Source organism: Aristolochia californica, unplaced genomic scaffold, assembly GCF_029961685.1.
Source record: "Aristolochia californica isolate CCGP_79_NKW_82.1479 unplaced genomic scaffold, dmAriCali1.0.hap1 SCAF_4, whole genome shotgun sequence".
Classification (NCBI taxonomy): Eukaryota; Viridiplantae; Streptophyta; class Magnoliopsida; order Piperales; family Aristolochiaceae; genus Aristolochia; species Aristolochia californica.
The window spans coordinates 43,894,306-43,913,811 of record NW_027182103.1 but is presented as its reverse complement, the minus strand read 5'-3'; the positions used below and the strand labels follow the sequence as shown (position 1 = coordinate 43,913,811).

The following is a 19,506-nucleotide window of genomic DNA, read 5'->3' as shown; positions in this document are numbered from 1 at the left end:
TGACGCTCTCACGTTGTTCTCGGCTTCTCGCTGCGACTTCCTAAACCGGAAACTCTGAAGTACTGGTCAGTTTTGAAGTTCGATCTGACTGGTCCCGACTCACATTATTTTCTTTTGATCTTAATTGTTTGTGGCTCTTTTTTCTTTTCTTTTGAATTCATTTTCTCCGTGTCGTGATTTTTCGTCGTCGGTCATTGCCGTTTTTTAGTTCTTCGAGATTTTGTTTTGTGTGGTGTGGATTTTAAAAAAATCGTGATGGCAGAAGATTTTGAGCTTCTTTTTCTCTGTTGGAGGATATAGTGTTCTGTCCGGTGCTGGATCGTTGATTTTAGTCAGAAAATTAGTTTGGTAAAATGTGATTTGTTTAACGTTGAGTATGAACGAATGGATGGACGCATTCGGCTCTGGTTGAGTGCTAGATGTTAGGAAACGGTTTTTCAGGTTTCTTAACTTGCTTCACCAAGTTCATTTGTTTTATGACAAGTTTTAAATTTATTATCCTTGTTGGAAACTTGATAAGTGTTTTCATGTTTTAAAATGTGAATATTCGTTCTGAAGAGAAAGCAAATTTGGATAATGTAAGCGGTCGTTTTATTTTGATGTCATGGACTTGAAAGTTTTTCCGAGTGAGTCTTTCTCTTTTTTGGTGTTAGACTTTCCTAAGCTTTAATCCAATTTTAGTCTTGATTTAAAGCATGTATTATGTTTCACTAATTTACTACGTCATTATTTGACATATTTCTCGTGAATCGCAGGGCAAGAGGAACGGCTTGACGGTTCGAAGGTTGTCATCTGTTCCTTTGGAGTGATTTGACTCTAATTAAAGGTATTCCTTGCACGATGATATGCTTTTAATTTTAGTATGTGGTTCATTCTGGAAGAATTCAATTATACGAAAATCAAATAACTTTTGTTTAACTCCAAGCGAAAATTTTCTCTGAAAGGCTGTCGTGAACTTGAGAGATGCATGTCCACCCGTAATATATGCTCAAAGGAGGGAAACGATTATGTATGTCACCTTACTGGTGATACGTGTTTTTAATTTGTGTAGGATCGATCTGAGCTGCTTGGTGCTTTGGATTTCATAGTTAAAGAAATAATTCTTACCGCCTCCAGTGAGAAACTTAAGCATATGAATTTTTTATTTTTTTCTCCTTGTGAGAAGGGGGAGAATTGGTTGGAAATCCCGTGTCAGTATTATAGAATTCCACTTCTGTGACGGACGGACATTGAGCTTGTTTCAGCCTATCTTATCTCACTTAACATGGTTAGAAGGTATATTGGAGATTCATTTTAGAAATTCTTTTAGTAAGGACGAACATTTTTGGAGTCCAACTGAACATACCAAAACTTTTGTTTTTTGGCCTTTTTGCTTATTTGTGGGAACATATCTACTCCTTTCCTATGTGGTTGTAAAATTCTGAGACCCATATCCTTTATGAACTTGTGTATAACTATTGTTTTTGCAGATGAAGTCTCACAGGATACATAGCATATTAAGCTATCTCTTTATACATAGTTCTGGACTCTTAAGTAACAAACATTGCCTTTTACAGGATATATAGTGGATTACGCTATCGCTTTATACATAGTTCTGGATTCAAGTAACAAACATTGTCTTTTATGGGTTGCATTTGCTCAAAGAATGTGAACCAAGCACCTGGTTACGAGGATCCTACTTTTCTAGCTTCTGAAACTTGCTGTGAGTATTTTCTCTCCATCCTCTGACTTGCCACATGGGTTGCATGTACAGATTGGTGGAGTAGCTTTCCACTCTCAACTGCTACCATTTGTCTTATTTTCTGTTTTTTTTATTCTTGAGTTAATAGTTATTATTTTTGGCTTTAAATTCTATTATCAGCAAATATATCCAATTTATTTCCAGTCTGAAAAACTTTCAATGTATTTCTGGCAGTTACCGTGAGTGAAGTGCAAGCTTTATATGAGCTTTTTAAAAAACTAAGCAGCTCAATAATCGATGATGGGCTTATTCACAAGGTGTCCTATGTTCACTGAATCTATTGCAAGAGGTAGGTGTTGGAACCCCATCTCAAATTTTGATATAATTTGTTTTCCTGACAGGAGGAGTTTCAGCTGGCACTATTCAAGAATAGAAACAGGCAGAATCTTTTTGCAGACAGGGTCGGTACTGTAATATTGTAATCTTAGTTATTTTTTTATTTGTTTGTAAAGGTAGGATGGCTGCTTTTATTCTTTTTAAGATAATTAAAATATATCAGTTTCTTCTTATGGTGAGACAATTTTTCTGATTATTTAGACATATCCGGAAGCTTAAATACTCAATTTCTATTTGCAGTATCTGTGAGAAAAAAAAAAACTTTTGTAATAGCAAGTTCTCAGAACCCTGCTGTAGGAATTCTTTTTGCTTCATTTTGGAGCCGAATGAAAAATATTTGTTCTCTTACACTTTGTGGTTAAGAGTAAATTGCACTTATATTAAGTACGACTTATCTTCACCCTAGCTCTCTCTCTCTCTCTTTCTCTTTCGTACATCAAGGCTACTTGATAAAAAGGTTTGTCCAACAAATTTACTTCTAAAAAGTTGTGATGGTGGCTCGTGCCTTAGAGCACATTTGCCTTTTTGTTTTTTTTTGTTTTTTTTTTAAATGGTCTGCATTGGCCTTATAGAATGGTATTAATTAATAAAAATCCAAATTTAATAGGTTTGGCTTCTGTTTGTTGCCAATTTTTTTCTTGTGGGCTACTTGGATGATGCATTTGATATAATAAACATCTCTGTTTTGAATCAAAATGTTTCTTTATATCATAATTGTCCTTTAGCTAATGGCTATCGCTGTCTTTGATTGTAGATATTTGATTTGTTTGATGTCAAGCGCAATGGAGTTATTGAGTTTGGGGAGTTTGTTCGGTCACTTAGCATCTTCCACCCAAAAGCTCTTGAATCAGAAAAAATCTCATGTAAGAAACATTAGCTTTTTGTAGATTTCATGTAACATTTTCTAAAACCCTTCATTTACTGGATAGGCTATTTGATATCAACATGATGTTTATCCAATCTTTATATTAGTGGTGGTTTCTAGTTTATGTGCGTTCTAGCTTTCAACAATTTTTTTTTTTTTTTTTTGGAGACGAAAAGGAATGAGTTGGGTATAACGTACATTGTTATGAGAATACCTTTTATGCATTTTAACACTGTTGGTAGTTGATTTTTCTGTACCTAAGTGCATTCTAACGGTCTACATATATTTTTTTATTGGAGATAAAAAGCAGTGATTTGGTTATGACGTACATTACTATGATAATACCTTCTACACATTTTAACTTTCTTTTTGGTTGATGTTTCTATTGTTGCAATTATTGTCAACATTCAAGATTCTTAACTGGTTAATGTCTTGTCGCAGTTGCATTCAAGTTGTTTGATTTAAGGCACACTGGTTTCATTGAACATGATGAGGTGATTAATCTGTACTTACTTGCTACCCTTTGATTTCAAGTGCTGTATACTGAGTTGGAGGTTCTGAAATATGCTGTGTGTTACGGGCTGAGTTTACACCACTGCAATTCCATGGGTTGAGCCCCTTTGACAAAGCATTAAATGAAAGGAAGAATCTTGTTTAGTTAAAAATATGTAGTAACATTGTCAACTAACATCCAACTGTTTTTGAGGCCAACATATTTAGAAACCAAAGAATTTAGTTGCCCCATGAATTGACTTAATCTTAGTGTGCTACTGATTGAATATGCATACAGATGGTTGCATGCCCGAGCCTCATTAGAAGCATGTGCATCTGGAGCTGTTTGTTTCTGATTTATTGATTCATCTGCACAGCTCAAGGAGATGGTGCTTGCTCTTCTGAATGAATCTGATCTGACCCTTTCAGAGGATGTTGTTGAAACAATTGTTGATAAGGTGCGGTTAGAACTCAATTCCCCTTATCTTGCAGTAGGCTAGCTACAGCTTCTTCAGTTTAGAACTTCTGTTTTTTATATAGTCAATGTATTTTTTTTTATCTTTGCAGACTTTCATCGACGCAGATTCGAAAGGTGATGGAAAGATAGATCAGGATGAGTGGAGGGACTTTGTGAAACGAAATCCATCTATGCTGAAGATTATGACTCTTCCATACTTGAAGTAAGTTTTAGACATGGTTCTAGCGTGTATTTTTTATTCTTTTGTGTCTTGGAACTCTTGGAATGTTATAGGTATATTCTACATATCTCTATGTCTATAAACCTGCCAGTTATTTGCAGATGTGACTACTAACATGAAAAAGGGAAAATTTGATTTAATTTCTAACTTCCAGTTTCACTGACCCCCAATTAAAGTAGGTGGCAGCAATTGGACGTCGGTTAAGAATGTCTCTCTCACTCTTTTTTTTTTTTTTTTTGCTACTTTGCACCTGTATGATTTATATCTGGAATGCACACCATGTGTGCATAAATGCTTTCGACTTCATTAGAAGAATGAGATTTGTAATACAGAAGCAAAGAACCATTAGAAACTTATAACAAACAACTAGGAATAGAACAAGAAACATGTCCCCTTGCCGATCCTACTTTTCGGATTGAAGAGTTAAGCTGAATGCTAAATTCAAGATTAAGATTATATCGTACCTGCTTGCCTCATTTACAGGGATTAAGGACCGTGGTGAATGCACGGTTGAGGATATTTAGAGTTTCCCGTGGTTGAGTAGAAAAATTGGCTGAGAGAAGGATAATATGGGATTAGTGAGATTGATGCTGATATTTCTCAGTCCAGTACAGAACTAATGATGCAACCGCAATGAAATCAGTCTTGTACTTGACTAGACCCAGACTCAGTCTAAGTCGGTGTCAGTCAGCCTGAGTTGGGCCAGACACAGAATGGTACAAGTCTCAGTCTTAACTTGGTTCTTATTGACGTGTTCTGAATCTAGGTCAGCCTATTGGTCTTGAGAGAACTGAACCTAATCAGATTGTCAGGGTGAGCTTGGCAGCAATCATCGAGAGACTTTTTTTCCTGTGACACCCGTTAGGCTGCTCTTTGTCATCTTGTATCTTCATGTTCTGGCTTGAGTGTTCTTGTTGAAACTTGCAAATAGCCTATTTATCTAAATTCATCTAGTTCTAACACAAATTGATGTTTCTCTAGGGACATAACTATCGCCTTTCCGAGCTTTGTCTTGAACTCAGAAGTTGACGATGCTAATATAATAGCCTGATGCCTATGAATGTCTTTGTTTGGCTATCTTCGACCCTGGTGGATCAAATAGCCGCATCCTCCACGGCAGAGTGATTTGAGCGCGGTTTTTTGTCTCAGAATATACAAGCATCAACAACGTCATCACACAACCCTAGCCCGAGTCTTGTTAATATTGAGGTGTATACTTTCTCCCGATGTGTCAACCAAATTGCTGATGCGAAGCAGTTCTGTCAAATGTGGCTATGAAAATTGTGTTAAGTTTTGTAAAAAGCCTATCTGTTGGAAGTTTGCAACTATTTTCCAGTTTAATGTTTATGACTAAACTTTCAAAGGAGTAAATTTTATGATGACTAGTCTGTAAAGTATTGGATCTGAAATGCCACGTCACTTAAAATGGAGGTACATACTAGGTAGCACTGGATCTGAAAATGCACAGCACAGGTGACTGCAGGTCCTCAAATCTGCCTGTATATAATGTCATGTCCCGGGTTTCCTTTAGGTTGGTGTAGGACAATACAGCTACATTTTCTCAGTCCACAGTTCTGTAGTAATGTAACTGGGCGGATCCCCTCAATTTATTATTGGAAAAACATTTAAAAACAGTCCTAAAAGCTTGTTTCCTAAAGATTTGTTGTTTAAATTGTTTCAATAAAAATTAAAAGCTATAAATGATAAAACCATTTCATTTACTTGGTTATCAATTTATCTTAAATGACCTCATTAAAATAACTAAAATTCATTCACATATAGGCATACTAAGCAATTTACATTTTCTCTGCTTCAATTTGATGAATTTTATGATATCTTCTTGTTAAGTTATTAAAAGCACCTACAGAAAACAAATAAGAAGGCTATTTCATTTTAACTTTTTTTTATGCAAACTTGTTTAGAGAGCTAAAAAGAGTGAGTAGGTTCGAGTTGTTTTCCTGGGCGGCCCATCAGAAGGTGGATTGATCAAGGGCTCTTACGTATCTTAGATTTGCGTTTCACTCGGCGAGCATTTAAGCTGGTTACTTCATTAACCTAGGCATTATGAACAAGACTGGCTTGCTTCCCATTGAGAAATAGAAGATCGACTTTGAAATCAGTTCTCACTCTTTATCCTCTCCCAGAGATCAAATGAACTGCTGTAAGGTATGTGTAGCTTGTTCTCTTCAGTGACAACACATTTTCTTCACACAGTAGATCCAACAAGTGCTTAGACATATTTTAATCAAACAACGGACTATACCGTTGTGTGGAATCTGCAGTCATCTCGATAAGTCATTTCATTCGATGAATTCCATCCCAATCAACCAAACTTTATCTCGTCTATAGCATCAAATTTAGGTTTTTATTGATGCCTAGAATAAAAAACTGAATTTACCAGATCAGATTCACTAGAGAAATTAATTCCAGCACCAGAAGAAGCAAAATTCACCCACGGATAAGAAAAGAAGGCACGAAGGGGAACACAGGGCACAGCGCTAACAGTTAAAAGGAAAAAACACAGTAAATCAGGAAATTGAGCTACATACATTACATGAAATGCTCTATAAAAGACAATAATGAAAACATGACAGTAGCTTCAAGAAACGTTGTTGAAGCATGGATGCGAAAACGCAACTTTTGGACATAGAATATCAGCAAAGATCATAGAAATTTCTTTTTGATCGGCAGCAACGGTCATGGATGTTCCTCACAGATGAGAGATGTCAAATTAATTAAACCCCGAGTGACAAATGGTTGATCTCTAATAAAAAAGTAGTTCGTGGAATTGGAATTCAAGATCCAGGCCTTCTCGTACAAGAAATCAAGATTCAGGCCACAAAATACAGTTTCGAAACAGGACCTTCCATTTCTCCAACATCGGAAAGAGCACAATTCCAGATGTACAAATTATCAAAGCATTTCAAAGATATTTGCTCGAGAATATGGACACCGAGGCCCCAATCTGAGCGCAGATCCATTAAATTTTGTAGAGAGAGAAATCAAGAAATGCGACGTACCGAGATAATCCACAGGAATTCTTCCGTTGCAGAATCTTCCGCTCGGTTGATGCGTGTCAAAATCTCTTCCTTAAGTAGAAAGATCTGCTCTGGCAAGGGCAAGGAGAAAATTGTTTGTGCCGCAGTCCACGGTAGAATCTCCAAATAAACAAAAAAAAAAAACGAAAGGCAGGAACTACAGAAGAATTCGAGATAAAAGAGAAGAGTTCTTGTTTATCAAAACGGAGGCGGATTTCAGTGGAAATTTGGTTTTCTTGGAAATCCAAATGAGCTGCGCCGAGTAGAAATGCACGAAAGATAGTAGACAGAAAAAAAAAAAAAAAAATTCCCGCCATTGACACTAAAAAGTTGAAAAAGAAATTGATAATTATCTTAAAATAAGATCGGAAGTGGGTCCATATAAGATCGGATCATCTATTAGAATTCATACATCGTTAAATTTGGCATTTGATCCGACCGTCGGGCCATTATCCTTCCTCGCAAACTTTTCGGTAACAGATGAATGACCCACGTGTCGTCAAATCGGTGATCTGACACCAATCGGAATAAGAATCCGAGACACGTAACGCGAGCCGTGAAAACTGAAAGGCCCCGACGGAACGGACTTATCCGTTTCCTCAAAATCAAAAAGAGCCGAAACAAAAGCCACACGCGAAAGCGAAAACGATGTGTGGAAAGCCCTTGTGGCCCTCCAAATTGGATGGTTCTCGTACTGTTATGCCACGTCTCGCGTGGGTCCGCAGCCGTGACCCCACCTCTGTCCATTTCAAAGGATGCTTCTACGCCCCCCAGTCTTCCACTTATCCAATCAAATCCGATCTGATGTCAAATCGAGAGAGAAGAGAGGGAGAGAGAGAGAGGGATTAATTATTAATTACTCTGATTAAATTTTAATTATATATTCTTATATTATAAACTATTGATGGTATAATCTGATATGATTTAATTAAATTTAATTATAGTGAGAAAATACCAAATAAACGTAAATGAAATTTATCTGTCGTTATCAATGGCGCATGAGAAACCTTAACTTATGCATATATATTCTTCAAAGGATAAGCCGCACTGAAACTTAAAACACCTGTAAATTATGGCCGGCGGCTAGCCTTCCAACTTTAATCAATCTTTACGATGTACGACTTTCATGGATAAAACTTCCGGTCCGCAAGCGATTCATCTGACTCAGTTGATTCGAATTTTTTGGAATCGGATTCCATAAAACTCAACAGGAAGTGATCATTGTTCGCTCGCCGTACAGGCAAATAAATTGCGAACGAGGTCCAGATTCAGGGCTGATCTGCAGTCCTCCCCAGACCTCTACTGTCTACACAAGCTCACCCGTCATCATATCGCCTTTTCATTTCCTTTTCCCTTCTGCCCTTTTCACTTGAACGCTCTGAAATCTGGAATCTGGACTTTGCGTTTTCGATAATGCTACCAATGCTGTAGGAGAAAGGAAAAACTTCCAGCAAAAGAAAACCGAAGATTTTTGGCTTCTTGCTTTGAAGTTGAAAATTTAAATTGATTGTTGGGGCCGTCGTCCCCAAGTCTACGAGTGAGAGAGGGGCCTTGCGCGTCTCTCAATCGTAGTGGAAGCGGGATTTCAGCCGAATGCGAGTTATGTTTTTGGGATGATGGGGGATTTCTAGGCCGGGTTGGATCTGGTTGATAAGATACTTTTGGATTATCGTGTTCTCCTCTTATAGTTTTGTTTTCCTGTGTGATCATACCAACTGACTGAAACAGCTGTGTCAATTGTTTTCATTTGTCTCGCCAGTTCCTCTCCTTGTTCAATTTTCTTTCCACTCTACTAATGATTTTGAAGAGTTGGATTTGAGCCTGTCTTTTATTCCAATCTAGTTTCGTTTCTTTTGACTAGAGAACCGTGTTTGAAAATTTTTCTCTTTTTGTTTGCTTGGAACTCCGATATCTTCTGTTCCGTTGATTGTCATCCTCCATACTGAAGGATTACCGTATTAGTAGCAAATCAAGGGCTTTGGTGGTTTTGTTTTCGTCCAGCATTGGTTCAAATGCTTCCTAGTCCCGGTTTCTTCATTCATTTTGGTGATCTTCTCTAATGCAAGCTTGCGAGAAGAAGAAGAAACTGAAGCAGGAGCAGTCTCTTTTTGTCGATATGCCTCTGACTGATAACCACACAACGCAAAATCCCGATGATTGTTGCCTCTTCCCTGTTGAAGAGATCGTTCAATACCCATTACCTGGATATGTCGCTCCAACTTCTATAAGCTTCAGTCCTGACGACAGCTTAATAGCTTATTTGTTTAGTCCTGATAATAGTCTCAATCGAAAAGTCTATGTTTTCGACGTCCTAAGCAGCAGGCAAGAACTTTTTTTCAGTCCTCCAGATGGAGGCCTGGACGAGAGTAATTTATCATCGGAAGAGAAATTGAGAAGGGAAAGACTTAGGGAGCGGGGATTGGGCGTGACTCGGTACGAGTGGGTGAAGTCATTCTCAAAGCAACCTAAACTTATGGTGCCCTTACCTGCTGGGGTTCGTTTTCTCCTCTCTATTGTTTTATGTGATCGCGGATTAGTAACACTTAGTATAAAAAATTAGACTATTTTATTCTATGGTTCATTGTATTCTATCTGAGCGACGTTCTGTTCTAACTTGATTTTGCCATCGTTGTTCATTGTTGATCCACACGATAATGTAAATAATATGAGCAGAAAAAAATGTTGATGATATCTTTTATTCTGGAAAATGGTATATTATCCTGTCACACTTTAAGTTGTAGTTTTATTCTTTTTTGCTGAATTTGGACACTGGAAACATAAATTTCCGACATGTGCCTTTTACTGGTTCATGTTGGCTGTAAGACTTTCTTGAGGTGATTTATTTCTGAGAGTGTTTTATTTGATTTCTACTGGAAGCTAACTCCAACATTTTTCAGCCTGATAGGTTTTTTATCTTTATCTCTGTTGCGTGGGCAACAATCTCCTTATAACAAATGAAAGCAATATACATCTTATGGCAACTATTTCAAGTGTCTTATTTATTTTTATTCTTCTCCAGCTCTGCACTAGCCCTTTGGTGATTCACAAGAACAGATTGTTCTTAGTTTTTACCTTTTTTTTTTTTTTTTTTTTCCTCTGAACGTTAATTACCCATGCACCCTACACCCAATATCCTGATGAAACTTGAGTCCAAGACATCACTCTAGAAACCCCCCGTGTGCCCATTGAGCTAAAGGTCCAATCTACCGTTGAACTTAATTTTAGTATGCATTAATTAATATGTTGCGCATTGAACTGACTTGATTGCTATCTCTCTTGACAGATTTATTTCCAGGATTTTTCCCATTTGAAACCTGAACTTAAACTGCCAAGCACGGCGTGCTCTCCAATTATTGATCCTCATCTCTCTCCAGATGGAACAATGCTTGCATATGTGAGAGATGATGAGCTTCATGTTCTGAATTTATTTCATGGAGAATTCAAACAACTGACTTCTGGTGTCAAAGGAGATTCAAAGGTAATATTTAACATGTTGGATTGATTGGATTTTTTCCCCACTCAGTTTCTAAGTTGAGGCTATGTAGTAGTGATAAAAGTCTGACAACATTAATTGAGACAAAAATCTGATATCTATTCAAAGATGAATACCTGTGAGCTTTTCGTGTACAAATTCTGATGTTATATATCTTAAATGTAAAACTAAAGTGCTTTTTTTTTCCGTCTTCCATGGGCTCTGAAGAAAGATTTAATAGGTTCAGAATGTTCACGTCTGCTTGCACGTGAGCATGAAATGTGATGAACTCATCAAAGAATAATTCTGTTCATAATTTTTGTTTCAAGCAAGTAATAATATCTATTCCATGTATGTAAGCCATAGAAGATGCCAATGTGAGTAGAATAACAATGCATCATGCTATCTCAATTTTTTTTTAAGGTGACTGTATATTCTGTTCTTTGGATGCACTTTGGGTTTTTAACTGCAAAATACATCATGTACATTGGCTTTGGTTGTTAAACAAGAACCTCAGGCAAGAGAACTGCATGTGTGCATGCCATCAAGGTTTGATATTTAAATCTCAGGGTATATGTTCAATTCAGGACCGAAAATACTTAACATAGACATCTGATTGATATATCATGTCCTAAAATTAGTTTACCTTGAGTGATTTCTGATAGAGATTAGATATGTTGATGGCCTCTGCCCCACCATCCTGAGGTCACTTAGTGACTTGTTTATATCTGAGTTATCAGATGAACGATGTAACCTTCTTATCGCTTTTAAGCACTATGCAGATGATTTTTTAATCATTTTATAATAATGGATGAGCTTTTTATTTATTTATTGGGGTCTCACATGTCTATAATCAGTTATTCAAAAAAGTTTTTTTGCCATGGAACTAACTGTGCTGGTTGATTTGGTTAAAAACATCACACTTCAATTTTAATTATGAAAAATTGTTTTCTCTTTTTTTTTTCAGACACATGGTCTTGCTGAATATATTGCTCAGGTTAGTCTCTCTCTCTCTCTCTCTCTCTCTCTCTCTCTCTCTCTCTCTCTCTCTCTCTCTCATTTGTATATATGTATGTATGCATTTGAGACAGAATTCTTTTTCCCACTTTCTTTGATGATATCTCAATTTTCTATGTTTGCTTACTATAGGAGGAAATGGATCGAAAGACTGGATTTTGGTGGTCATCAGACAGTAAACATATCGCATTTGCCGAAGTTGATGCATCTGATATTCCACTTTACAGAATCATGCACCAAGGAAAAAGTTGTGTGGGTTCTGATGCTCAGGAAGATCATGCTTATCCCTTTGCCGGAGCATCCAATGTTAAAGTTCGACTTGGTGTGGTTTCCGCCTGTGGAGGCCCAATTACTTGGATGGACCTTCACTGTGGAGAACATGTAGAGGAAGAATATTTGGCTCGTGTCATTTGGATGCCTGAAAATGTTCTTACAGCTCAGGTCCTTCATAGGTCCCACTCAAAACTAAAGATCCTGAAATTTGATATCAGCACAGGTCAAAGAGAAGTTTTATTAGAAGAAGAACAGGATGTCTGGATCAATTTACATGAGTGCTTCACACCTCTGGACAAGGGAGTTAACAACACTTCTGGGGCATTTATCTGGGCTAGTGAAAAGACAGGGTTTAGGCATTTTTACCTCCATGACAGGAATGGGAATTGCCTGGGACCCATCACAGAAGGTGATTGGATGGTGGAACAAATTGCTGGTGTAAATGAGAATGCAGGTCTTGTGTATTTTACTGGTACCATGGATGGAGCTCTGGAAACTCATCTCTACTGCACACAGCTATTTCCTGATTGGAGCCTTCCCTTGCAAGCCCCACAGAGGCTGACACATGGCAAGGGAAGACACACTGTTGTCCTTGATCATCAGATGGAGAGGTTTGCTGACATTCATGACTGTCTAAGCTCCCCACCTAGGGTTTTGCTTTGTTCATTATGTGATGGAAGCTTAATTATGCCCATATATGAGCAGCCACCAAATGTTCCACGTCTGAGAAAGCTTCAGCTTCTGCCACCAGAGCTTTTTGAAATACCAGCAAATGATGGGACTATTTTATATGGGGCCCTGTACAAACCCAATGCCACACAATTTGGGCCACCACCATACAAAACCATAATCAATGTCTATGGTGGTCCAGGTGCTCAACTTGTTTGTAATTCATGGATAAATACAGTTGATATGAGAGCTCAGTATCTAAGGAGCAAGGGCTTCTTAGTATGGAAGGTCAGTTTCTCTGAAGATAAAATCAACTTGATTTTTGCTGTTAATTTTTGTCTCACTTATTCATCACCTTTTTGATTGTTTAAGAACAATTCTGTTTCCATGAATGTGTTACGTGTAGCTCCTATTACTGATCAACTAAGACTTATTTATCTTCTCTCACATACTATGTTTCAACTAAGTCGATAATTATAGCTTCCCATACCTCATTTGCAGCTGGACAACAGAGGATCAGCACGTCGTGGACTGAAGTTTGAGGGTGCCTTGAAGTACAACATTGGCCATATTGATGCAGAAGATCAGGTCACTGGGGCTGAATGGCTTATAAAGAAGGGTTTAGCTAAACCTGATCATCTCGGTCTTTATGGTTGGAGCTATGGTGGTTTTCTCTCTGCAATGACTTTGGCAAAGTTCCCCGATTTGTTTCGATGTGCTGTGGCTGGTGCACCAGTGACAGCTTGGGATGGGTATGACACATTTTATACAGAAAAGTACATGGGTCATCCATCCAAAAACAGTAAAGGATACGAGTGCAGTTCAGTCTTGCACCATGTTCACAAGATGAAAGGCAGGTTACTGCTTGTCCATGGAATGATTGATGAGAATGTGCATTTCAGGCACACAGCAAGGCTTGTCAATGCCTTAGTCTCAGCTGGCAAGTCTTACGAGCTTTTGCTTTTTCCTGATGAGAGACACATGCCACGTCGGCTTGCAGATCGCATTTATATGGAGGAAAGAATATGGGATTTTATAGGGAGGAATTTATAGAGCTCCATTTTCATGGAGAGGCTGGTTATTTTTCAACAATGGGAAGTGTTTATACCTGTTTTATTAAGAACCTGGTTATTTTTCTTTTTGCATTTCTATATTTGCCTATGATCTTTATGCTTATTTAGCGCAGATGGAGAAAATAATTTCTTTGTTATGTCCCAGCACTCAAATGGGTTTCTTTCTTCTTTGTTATCTTGTGGTAATGCTTAGTTTTAGTGGATTCAACTAATTTTACAATCTTTCTGTGCACATGAATTGTTGATTTGATGAAGCTATTCTGCTGTTTTCTGCTTAAATTATCAGTTTGTTTTAAGCCCATTATTGTTTCATTTTGATTTCCTGATCTATTCTTCAGCAGAAACGTTCTGCTGCTGCACTTCCTTCGCTCGCTTGAGAGTTTATGCTTTTCAGCAGTTCCTGCAACAATTTTGCCACTTTGTAAGATACTCCAAACGAGTGTCAGAAAAGACAATTCAAATATATTTTAAGAAAATTTGAAGTTTGGTGCGCTCAGCGGTAGCTTTTGCGGAGTATACTTTTTGAGTCGTTTGACTCACGATGTCGTGTCTCGGCCAATAGGAATAAGCCATCTGGCCTTAAGCGCGTCGAACCTCAACGGTCGTCGTGGCAACGGCTAACATGTTGTGGTTTTTATTTCTTCTCATTTGTGATCCATTTTAGGAAATAAAAACTAATTACAATATGAATTTCGTGAAAATTTCTATCAAAAGTATTTTTAATATAATACTATTTCAATATAAATTTGGTTTGTCAAACGCTTGGCCAATACAATCGAAAATATAGGTCTGTTAAGTATATAAAGTCAATTACCTAACCCATCAGGGGTGGACGGAACCTAACCCAGGTGAATCGGAACCACCTAGCTTTGACACCCACAATTCCCGTTCCCGTTCCCGTTCACTATCGTTTCACCCAGGATTCGAATGCGGAACGTGGTGCCTAACTCTAATACTATGTTTTGACATGCTTAAAGTTTAAAATTCCCTAAAACTTTTTAATTACTTAACTCATAAATAACTACTTGATCATAATTCTAAAATTTACTTAATATTTAATATTTACAAAAAAAAACTACTAAAGGGTGAGATTTAAACCATTTGAGAGTATTATAAATAAAATTATATTAAATAAAAAAATAACAACTTCCTCCTCCCTACAATGATAAGAATAAAAGATAATTACAAATACCCATCGAGGCTTCACCCAAAAAGTTACCTTAATTTGATTAGTTTCTCTAATCCAATCCCTAAGTTAAAGTTTAACAAATTGTAACATAAATCATGTGGAGACAAGTTGAGCATCTGCAGGGATATGTCTTTAACTTGAAATCTTACTTTATTAATAGACAATGGGGGTGGGTGCATGAACGGACATAATTGTCCCCTCTTTCATCAAATAAAATTGATATAAATTGTAACAACTATTATTAAATATTAAATTCGGATTAATATTTTTAATGTAAATTATAAATGAGTTTGTATATTTGCATATATATATTTTTTTAAAAAATGCTATTTTCATTTTCTTGGTCTCCACGTTAAATCCCAAAATGGGAAGCCGTACACACAGGTTTCGGACTTGACCGACACGTCATTCCACGTTAGATTTGACGGTCGTTGTCTTCAAGGCGCAGGACAAGAGTCGTGAATGCATGCACGCACACGCGTCCCTTCGACTTCAACAGCGAATCTCGAGCGCTGCACTCGATCAGCGATGGAATTGGCTAAAAAAACCTTGTTTTGCGAGTGTGCAAGTGCGTGGGATGAGAGATTTATGTCAAAAGTTGAGGGTATATTTGTAAATTTAGTGGATGGATGTTTCGTGGAAGACGGGTCTGGAGGGCAACGGTCAGTACACTTAAATTAACACCGTTAGTCTTCTCTTTATCGTTATGTCCGGGTCCAAGCTTATAAAAGGGCGATGGCTACGAACGCAGCGTCTTCCCCGAAAGCTCGAAACGATTTCCGGAATAGAAAAAACTGGCGAGAAAGTTGGACCTAGAAACGAGAAGAGAATGATTCACAGCGCTCCAATTCGTCGTCATTCTTCCTATATCTGTTGTGGGTTTAGTCTTTCGTGCGGTTCTTTCCATCGGTAAGAATCCATCAGGTTCTTGGTTTCTTGGTTTCTTTTCACTGTCTGAATCGCCCTTTCTTTCATTTCTATAAGCCAAAGAAGAGAGAGGGTAGTCGTCTCTGTACCACCCGAAAGCGTTGTCTCAGTTGACATTGCACAAATTAATTGCCTCTGATCGTTTTCTTGCTGGGTTTCTTGTACGCCCTGTTCGTGAACGTTTTGAGATGGAAAGGTCTTGATCTCTGTTGGTCAAAATCTTGAGGTGGTTATGTGCTTTTAGAATTTGAGGGCATTTCCCTTAATCTCTGCGATGAGGGTTTGTTCTTGATTTCTAGGGCGTTGTTTGATCTTTTCTATGGGTGGGATTTCTAGTACTTTTTAGCTTCTTCTTTTCTTTTCTTTTTTAAATGTTCCTTGTTAGGGTTTTGATTTCATATTAGTATGAGGATATTCTCGATCTTGATCGAACCTCATCCTTCCATTGGGGTTACAATGAAATAACACGATGGATGGCTGTTTAGATTTTTCTAATTTCTTCGATCCATCTCAACTGTAATACTTTTTTTATTTCCTCCGCTTTCTCCCTGAGAACACATGTCTTGCGCTGGGGTGGCTCTCTCTAGCATTCGTGAAAACGATGTGCTATCGCCGATCAGATTCCACGGCAGACTCGATCTTTGCTCGCAAGAATCAATATTGATTTACCTCACGGTTTCGGGGTCTGTTATCCCAATGCGGGTGTTGGAGTCTGATTCTATTGCGTCTCTTAAAATGAGAATTCAGTCCTTCAAGGGGTTTGTTATGAGGAGGCAAAAACTGGTTTTTGAAGGCAGAGAACTGGCTCGGAACAATTGTCTTGTAAAGGATTATGGAGTTTCCGATGGAAATGTCTTACATTTGGTACATAGCGTCTCTAATCTCCGAGTTATCACAGTTAAAACTTCTTGTGGGAAGGAGTTGGAGTTCCAAGTGGAAAGATGTAGAAATGTTGGATATATTAAACAACAGATTGCTGAGAAGGATGGAGTTTTTAGTGACCTCAAAGATCAAGAATTAGTCTGTAAGGGCAAGAAGCTTGATGACCAGAGGCTGATAGATGATATCTGTGAGGCTAGTGATGCTGTCATCCATTTGCTGGTGAAGAAATCAGCTAAAGTCAGGGTTAAACCCGTTGAAAAAAATTTTGAGCTATCAATAGTAGCATCAAATGAGACGACCCTTGATGATGCTGAAGTGGTAGAGAACCCTGAAGAACAACATGAGTTTTTGACAAGGAAGTCACCAGATAGGGACTTTTGGATAGAACCTGTTCAAGTAAATCCAGGAATTGAATTGTCAAGCATAATCAGGAGCCTGATTAATGCTACATTTGATGGGCTGGAGAAAGGGAATGCTCCTGTCAGATCTTCAGAGGGATCTGGTGGAGCCTATTTTATGTGGGATTCCTCAGGAAACAAATATGTTAGTGTTTTTAAGCCCATTGATGAGGAGCCCATGGCCATCAATAATCCTCAGGGCTGGCCTGTGACAATTGATGGTGAAGGGCTGAAAAGAGGAACAAAGGTAGGGGAAGGAGCGCTTAGAGAAGTGGCGGCATACATATTAGATCATCCCATTAGTGGTCCAAGATCATATTCTAGTGGTGAAATTGGGTTTTCAGGTGTTCCTCCTACAGCGATGGTTAAGTGCTTGCACGAAGGGTTCAATCATCCTCAAGGGTTTGAATACTCATTGAAGAATGTCAAGATCGGGTCACTGCAGACGTTTGTGAATAATTATGGTAATTGTGAAGATATGGGTCCTCTGGATTTTCCTACAGAGGAGGTTCATAAGATCTCTGTGTTGGATATCAGGTTGGCAAACGCCGACCGACATGCTGGGAACATATTGGTCTGCAAGGAGGGGGATGAAGGTCACATTAAACTGGTTCCTATCGATCATGGATACTGCTTGCCTGAAACAGTAAGTTTGCTTATTCGATTTCTTACAGTTCTTTGGAAATTGGTTTTGCTTCTATGTTTTACGGTATTTATTCCTGCTTTAGATCATGTGCAAATGGAACAACTAGCATGAAACCTGCCTAATATGTATCCTCTGACAACCTGTAGACGACATATGTAGCCTTCCCACATAAAATATTTTCTACCCTTGCTACATTCCCTGCTGTATTAATCTTTTAAGCATTTCTTAGTCCTTATGCTTGAGATGTTGTTTTGTTTTCTTTTGTTATTGTTTAGCTTGGCCAACTTTCCCACCACCTACAGGCAAGAGTGTTTGTAATTGTTTCAATTTAATTAATTTTATGCACATGGTGATGATTGATGAGAAGATTTACCATTCTGGTCGGTGTGTATGCTGAATCATTTCCCATACACCACCGTGCAACGAAGCTTTGTCTGTTTTTTGTATTTATGGTTGTATATTTGTTCATCTTCTCTCTGAAGCTGGAAGAAAGAAGGGATGATGTTGAAAGCATTATGCAATAGCCATTGTGGGCATGAATATAACGGAAACAGTAATATATAAAAAAAAAAAAAAGAAGACATGCAACTCAAAATTTTAAGCTCAGAATGTAGAGACCTTATTGTAGGCTATGCATTATTTTACATCATAGGGAATGGCATTGGTTCAGCGATTACTAAACTGGGTTCACCTAAACACTACCCAGTTTATTAAAGGTTATGTGCATGTTTTCTTTTGTTATTATTTAGCTTGGCCAACTTTCTCCATATGCAATAACCGTGCATTTCATTTTCTTATCAGTTGTTTATACCTTTTTTATTTATTCATCATACCCTTCAGGTGTTTTTTGTTGTTTATCTTTCAAGAAATATGCATTTTGCTAGCATCATTCTAAAAAAAAGGAAGTACGTGATTTGCATAGCATGACTCACATTCTCTTTCTATACACCGTCATGCATTCATCTTGATATCGTTGATGACTCACATTTATATGTATTGGTGTTTATGGTCCAAAAGCAACGAATGAGTAACAATTATGATATAAAACGAGTTTTATTGGAACAAAAACAGACCTTTGTTATGGACATATTTTTTAAAAAGATGGTTGGCCTATTTAGTGGATCCTAGGGAAGTGCTCATTTTGTACATTGTCCTTAATTCTGTTGATAAATTTGATTTACAAACTTGTTAAATTTTACATACTAACGTATTAAAACTTTTATTTATTTTTATTGCAGTTTGAAGATTGTACGTTCGATTGGCTGTATTGGCCTCAGGCTCGAAAACCCTATAACTGCTCAATACTTGATTACATAAAATCACTTGATGCCGAGCAAGACATTGCTCTATTGAAGTCCTATGGCTGGAACTTATCAGTTGAATGTTCCCGCACACTACGTATTTCCACCATGCTCCTCAAGAAGGGAGCTGAAAGGGGTCTCAGTCCGTATGCTATTGGAAGCATGATGTGTAGACCTACTGTCAAGAAGGAGTCTGTGATTGAAGAAATTGTCTATGAAGCTCAAGAAGCTGTGCTCCCTGGGATGAGCGAAGAGGCGTTACTTGAGTATGTCTCTCTGATAATGGATCGTCGTCTTGACGAAGTTGCTAACTAGGAGGCTTCTGTTGAACACCAATTGTTTCTTCGACTACTTACATATTTGTATATTTGCTCCTCTCTATGGTTGACTATTATCTCGAGTGTTGAATAGATGGATGGATAGGAAACATAAATTGATGGCTGTGAAAATTTATATCCTTGTCTATTTTGTTGATATGGTCATAACGTA

The 19,506-nt window shown here is 37.8% G+C and overlaps 3 protein-coding genes across 4 annotated transcripts; all 3 read left to right on the top strand.

The window, feature by feature from the left end:
* Positions 1 to 1,592: 1,592 nt before the first annotated feature.
* On the top strand, positions 1,593 to 5,517 carry LOC137962246 (calcineurin B-like protein 4). Its single transcript, XM_068809007.1, has 8 exons — positions 1,593 to 1,702; positions 1,916 to 1,998; positions 2,083 to 2,142; positions 2,832 to 2,940; positions 3,384 to 3,436; positions 3,812 to 3,892; positions 4,002 to 4,114; positions 5,114 to 5,517. The coding sequence occupies exons 1-8, from the start codon at positions 1,624 to 1,626 to the stop codon at positions 5,181 to 5,183; spliced, it is 648 nt and encodes a 215-aa protein (XP_068665108.1). The 5' UTR covers positions 1,593 to 1,623; the 3' UTR covers positions 5,184 to 5,517.
* Positions 5,518 to 8,432: 2,915 nt separating this feature from the next.
* Positions 8,433 to 13,906, top strand: LOC137962405 (uncharacterized). Of its 2 annotated transcripts, XM_068809251.1 has the most exons (5): positions 8,433 to 9,664; positions 10,454 to 10,648; positions 11,610 to 11,639; positions 11,792 to 12,889; positions 13,103 to 13,906. In XM_068809251.1, the coding sequence occupies exons 1-5, from the start codon at positions 9,230 to 9,232 to the stop codon at positions 13,652 to 13,654; spliced, it is 2,310 nt and encodes a 769-aa protein (XP_068665352.1). In that variant the 5' UTR covers positions 8,433 to 9,229; the 3' UTR covers positions 13,655 to 13,906. The 2 variants fall into 2 exon arrangements, with proteins under 2 accessions (XP_068665352.1, XP_068665353.1); XM_068809252.1 differs by lacking the exon at positions 11,610 to 11,639.
* Positions 13,907 to 15,635: 1,729 nt separating this feature from the next.
* Positions 15,636 to 19,506, top strand: LOC137963675 (phosphatidylinositol 4-kinase gamma 4-like). The gene is made up of 2 exons (XM_068810835.1): positions 15,636 to 17,716; positions 18,955 to 19,506. Exons 1-2 carry the CDS (start codon positions 16,349 to 16,351, stop codon positions 19,330 to 19,332), a joined length of 1,746 nt encoding a protein of 581 aa, XP_068666936.1. The 5' UTR covers positions 15,636 to 16,348; the 3' UTR covers positions 19,333 to 19,506.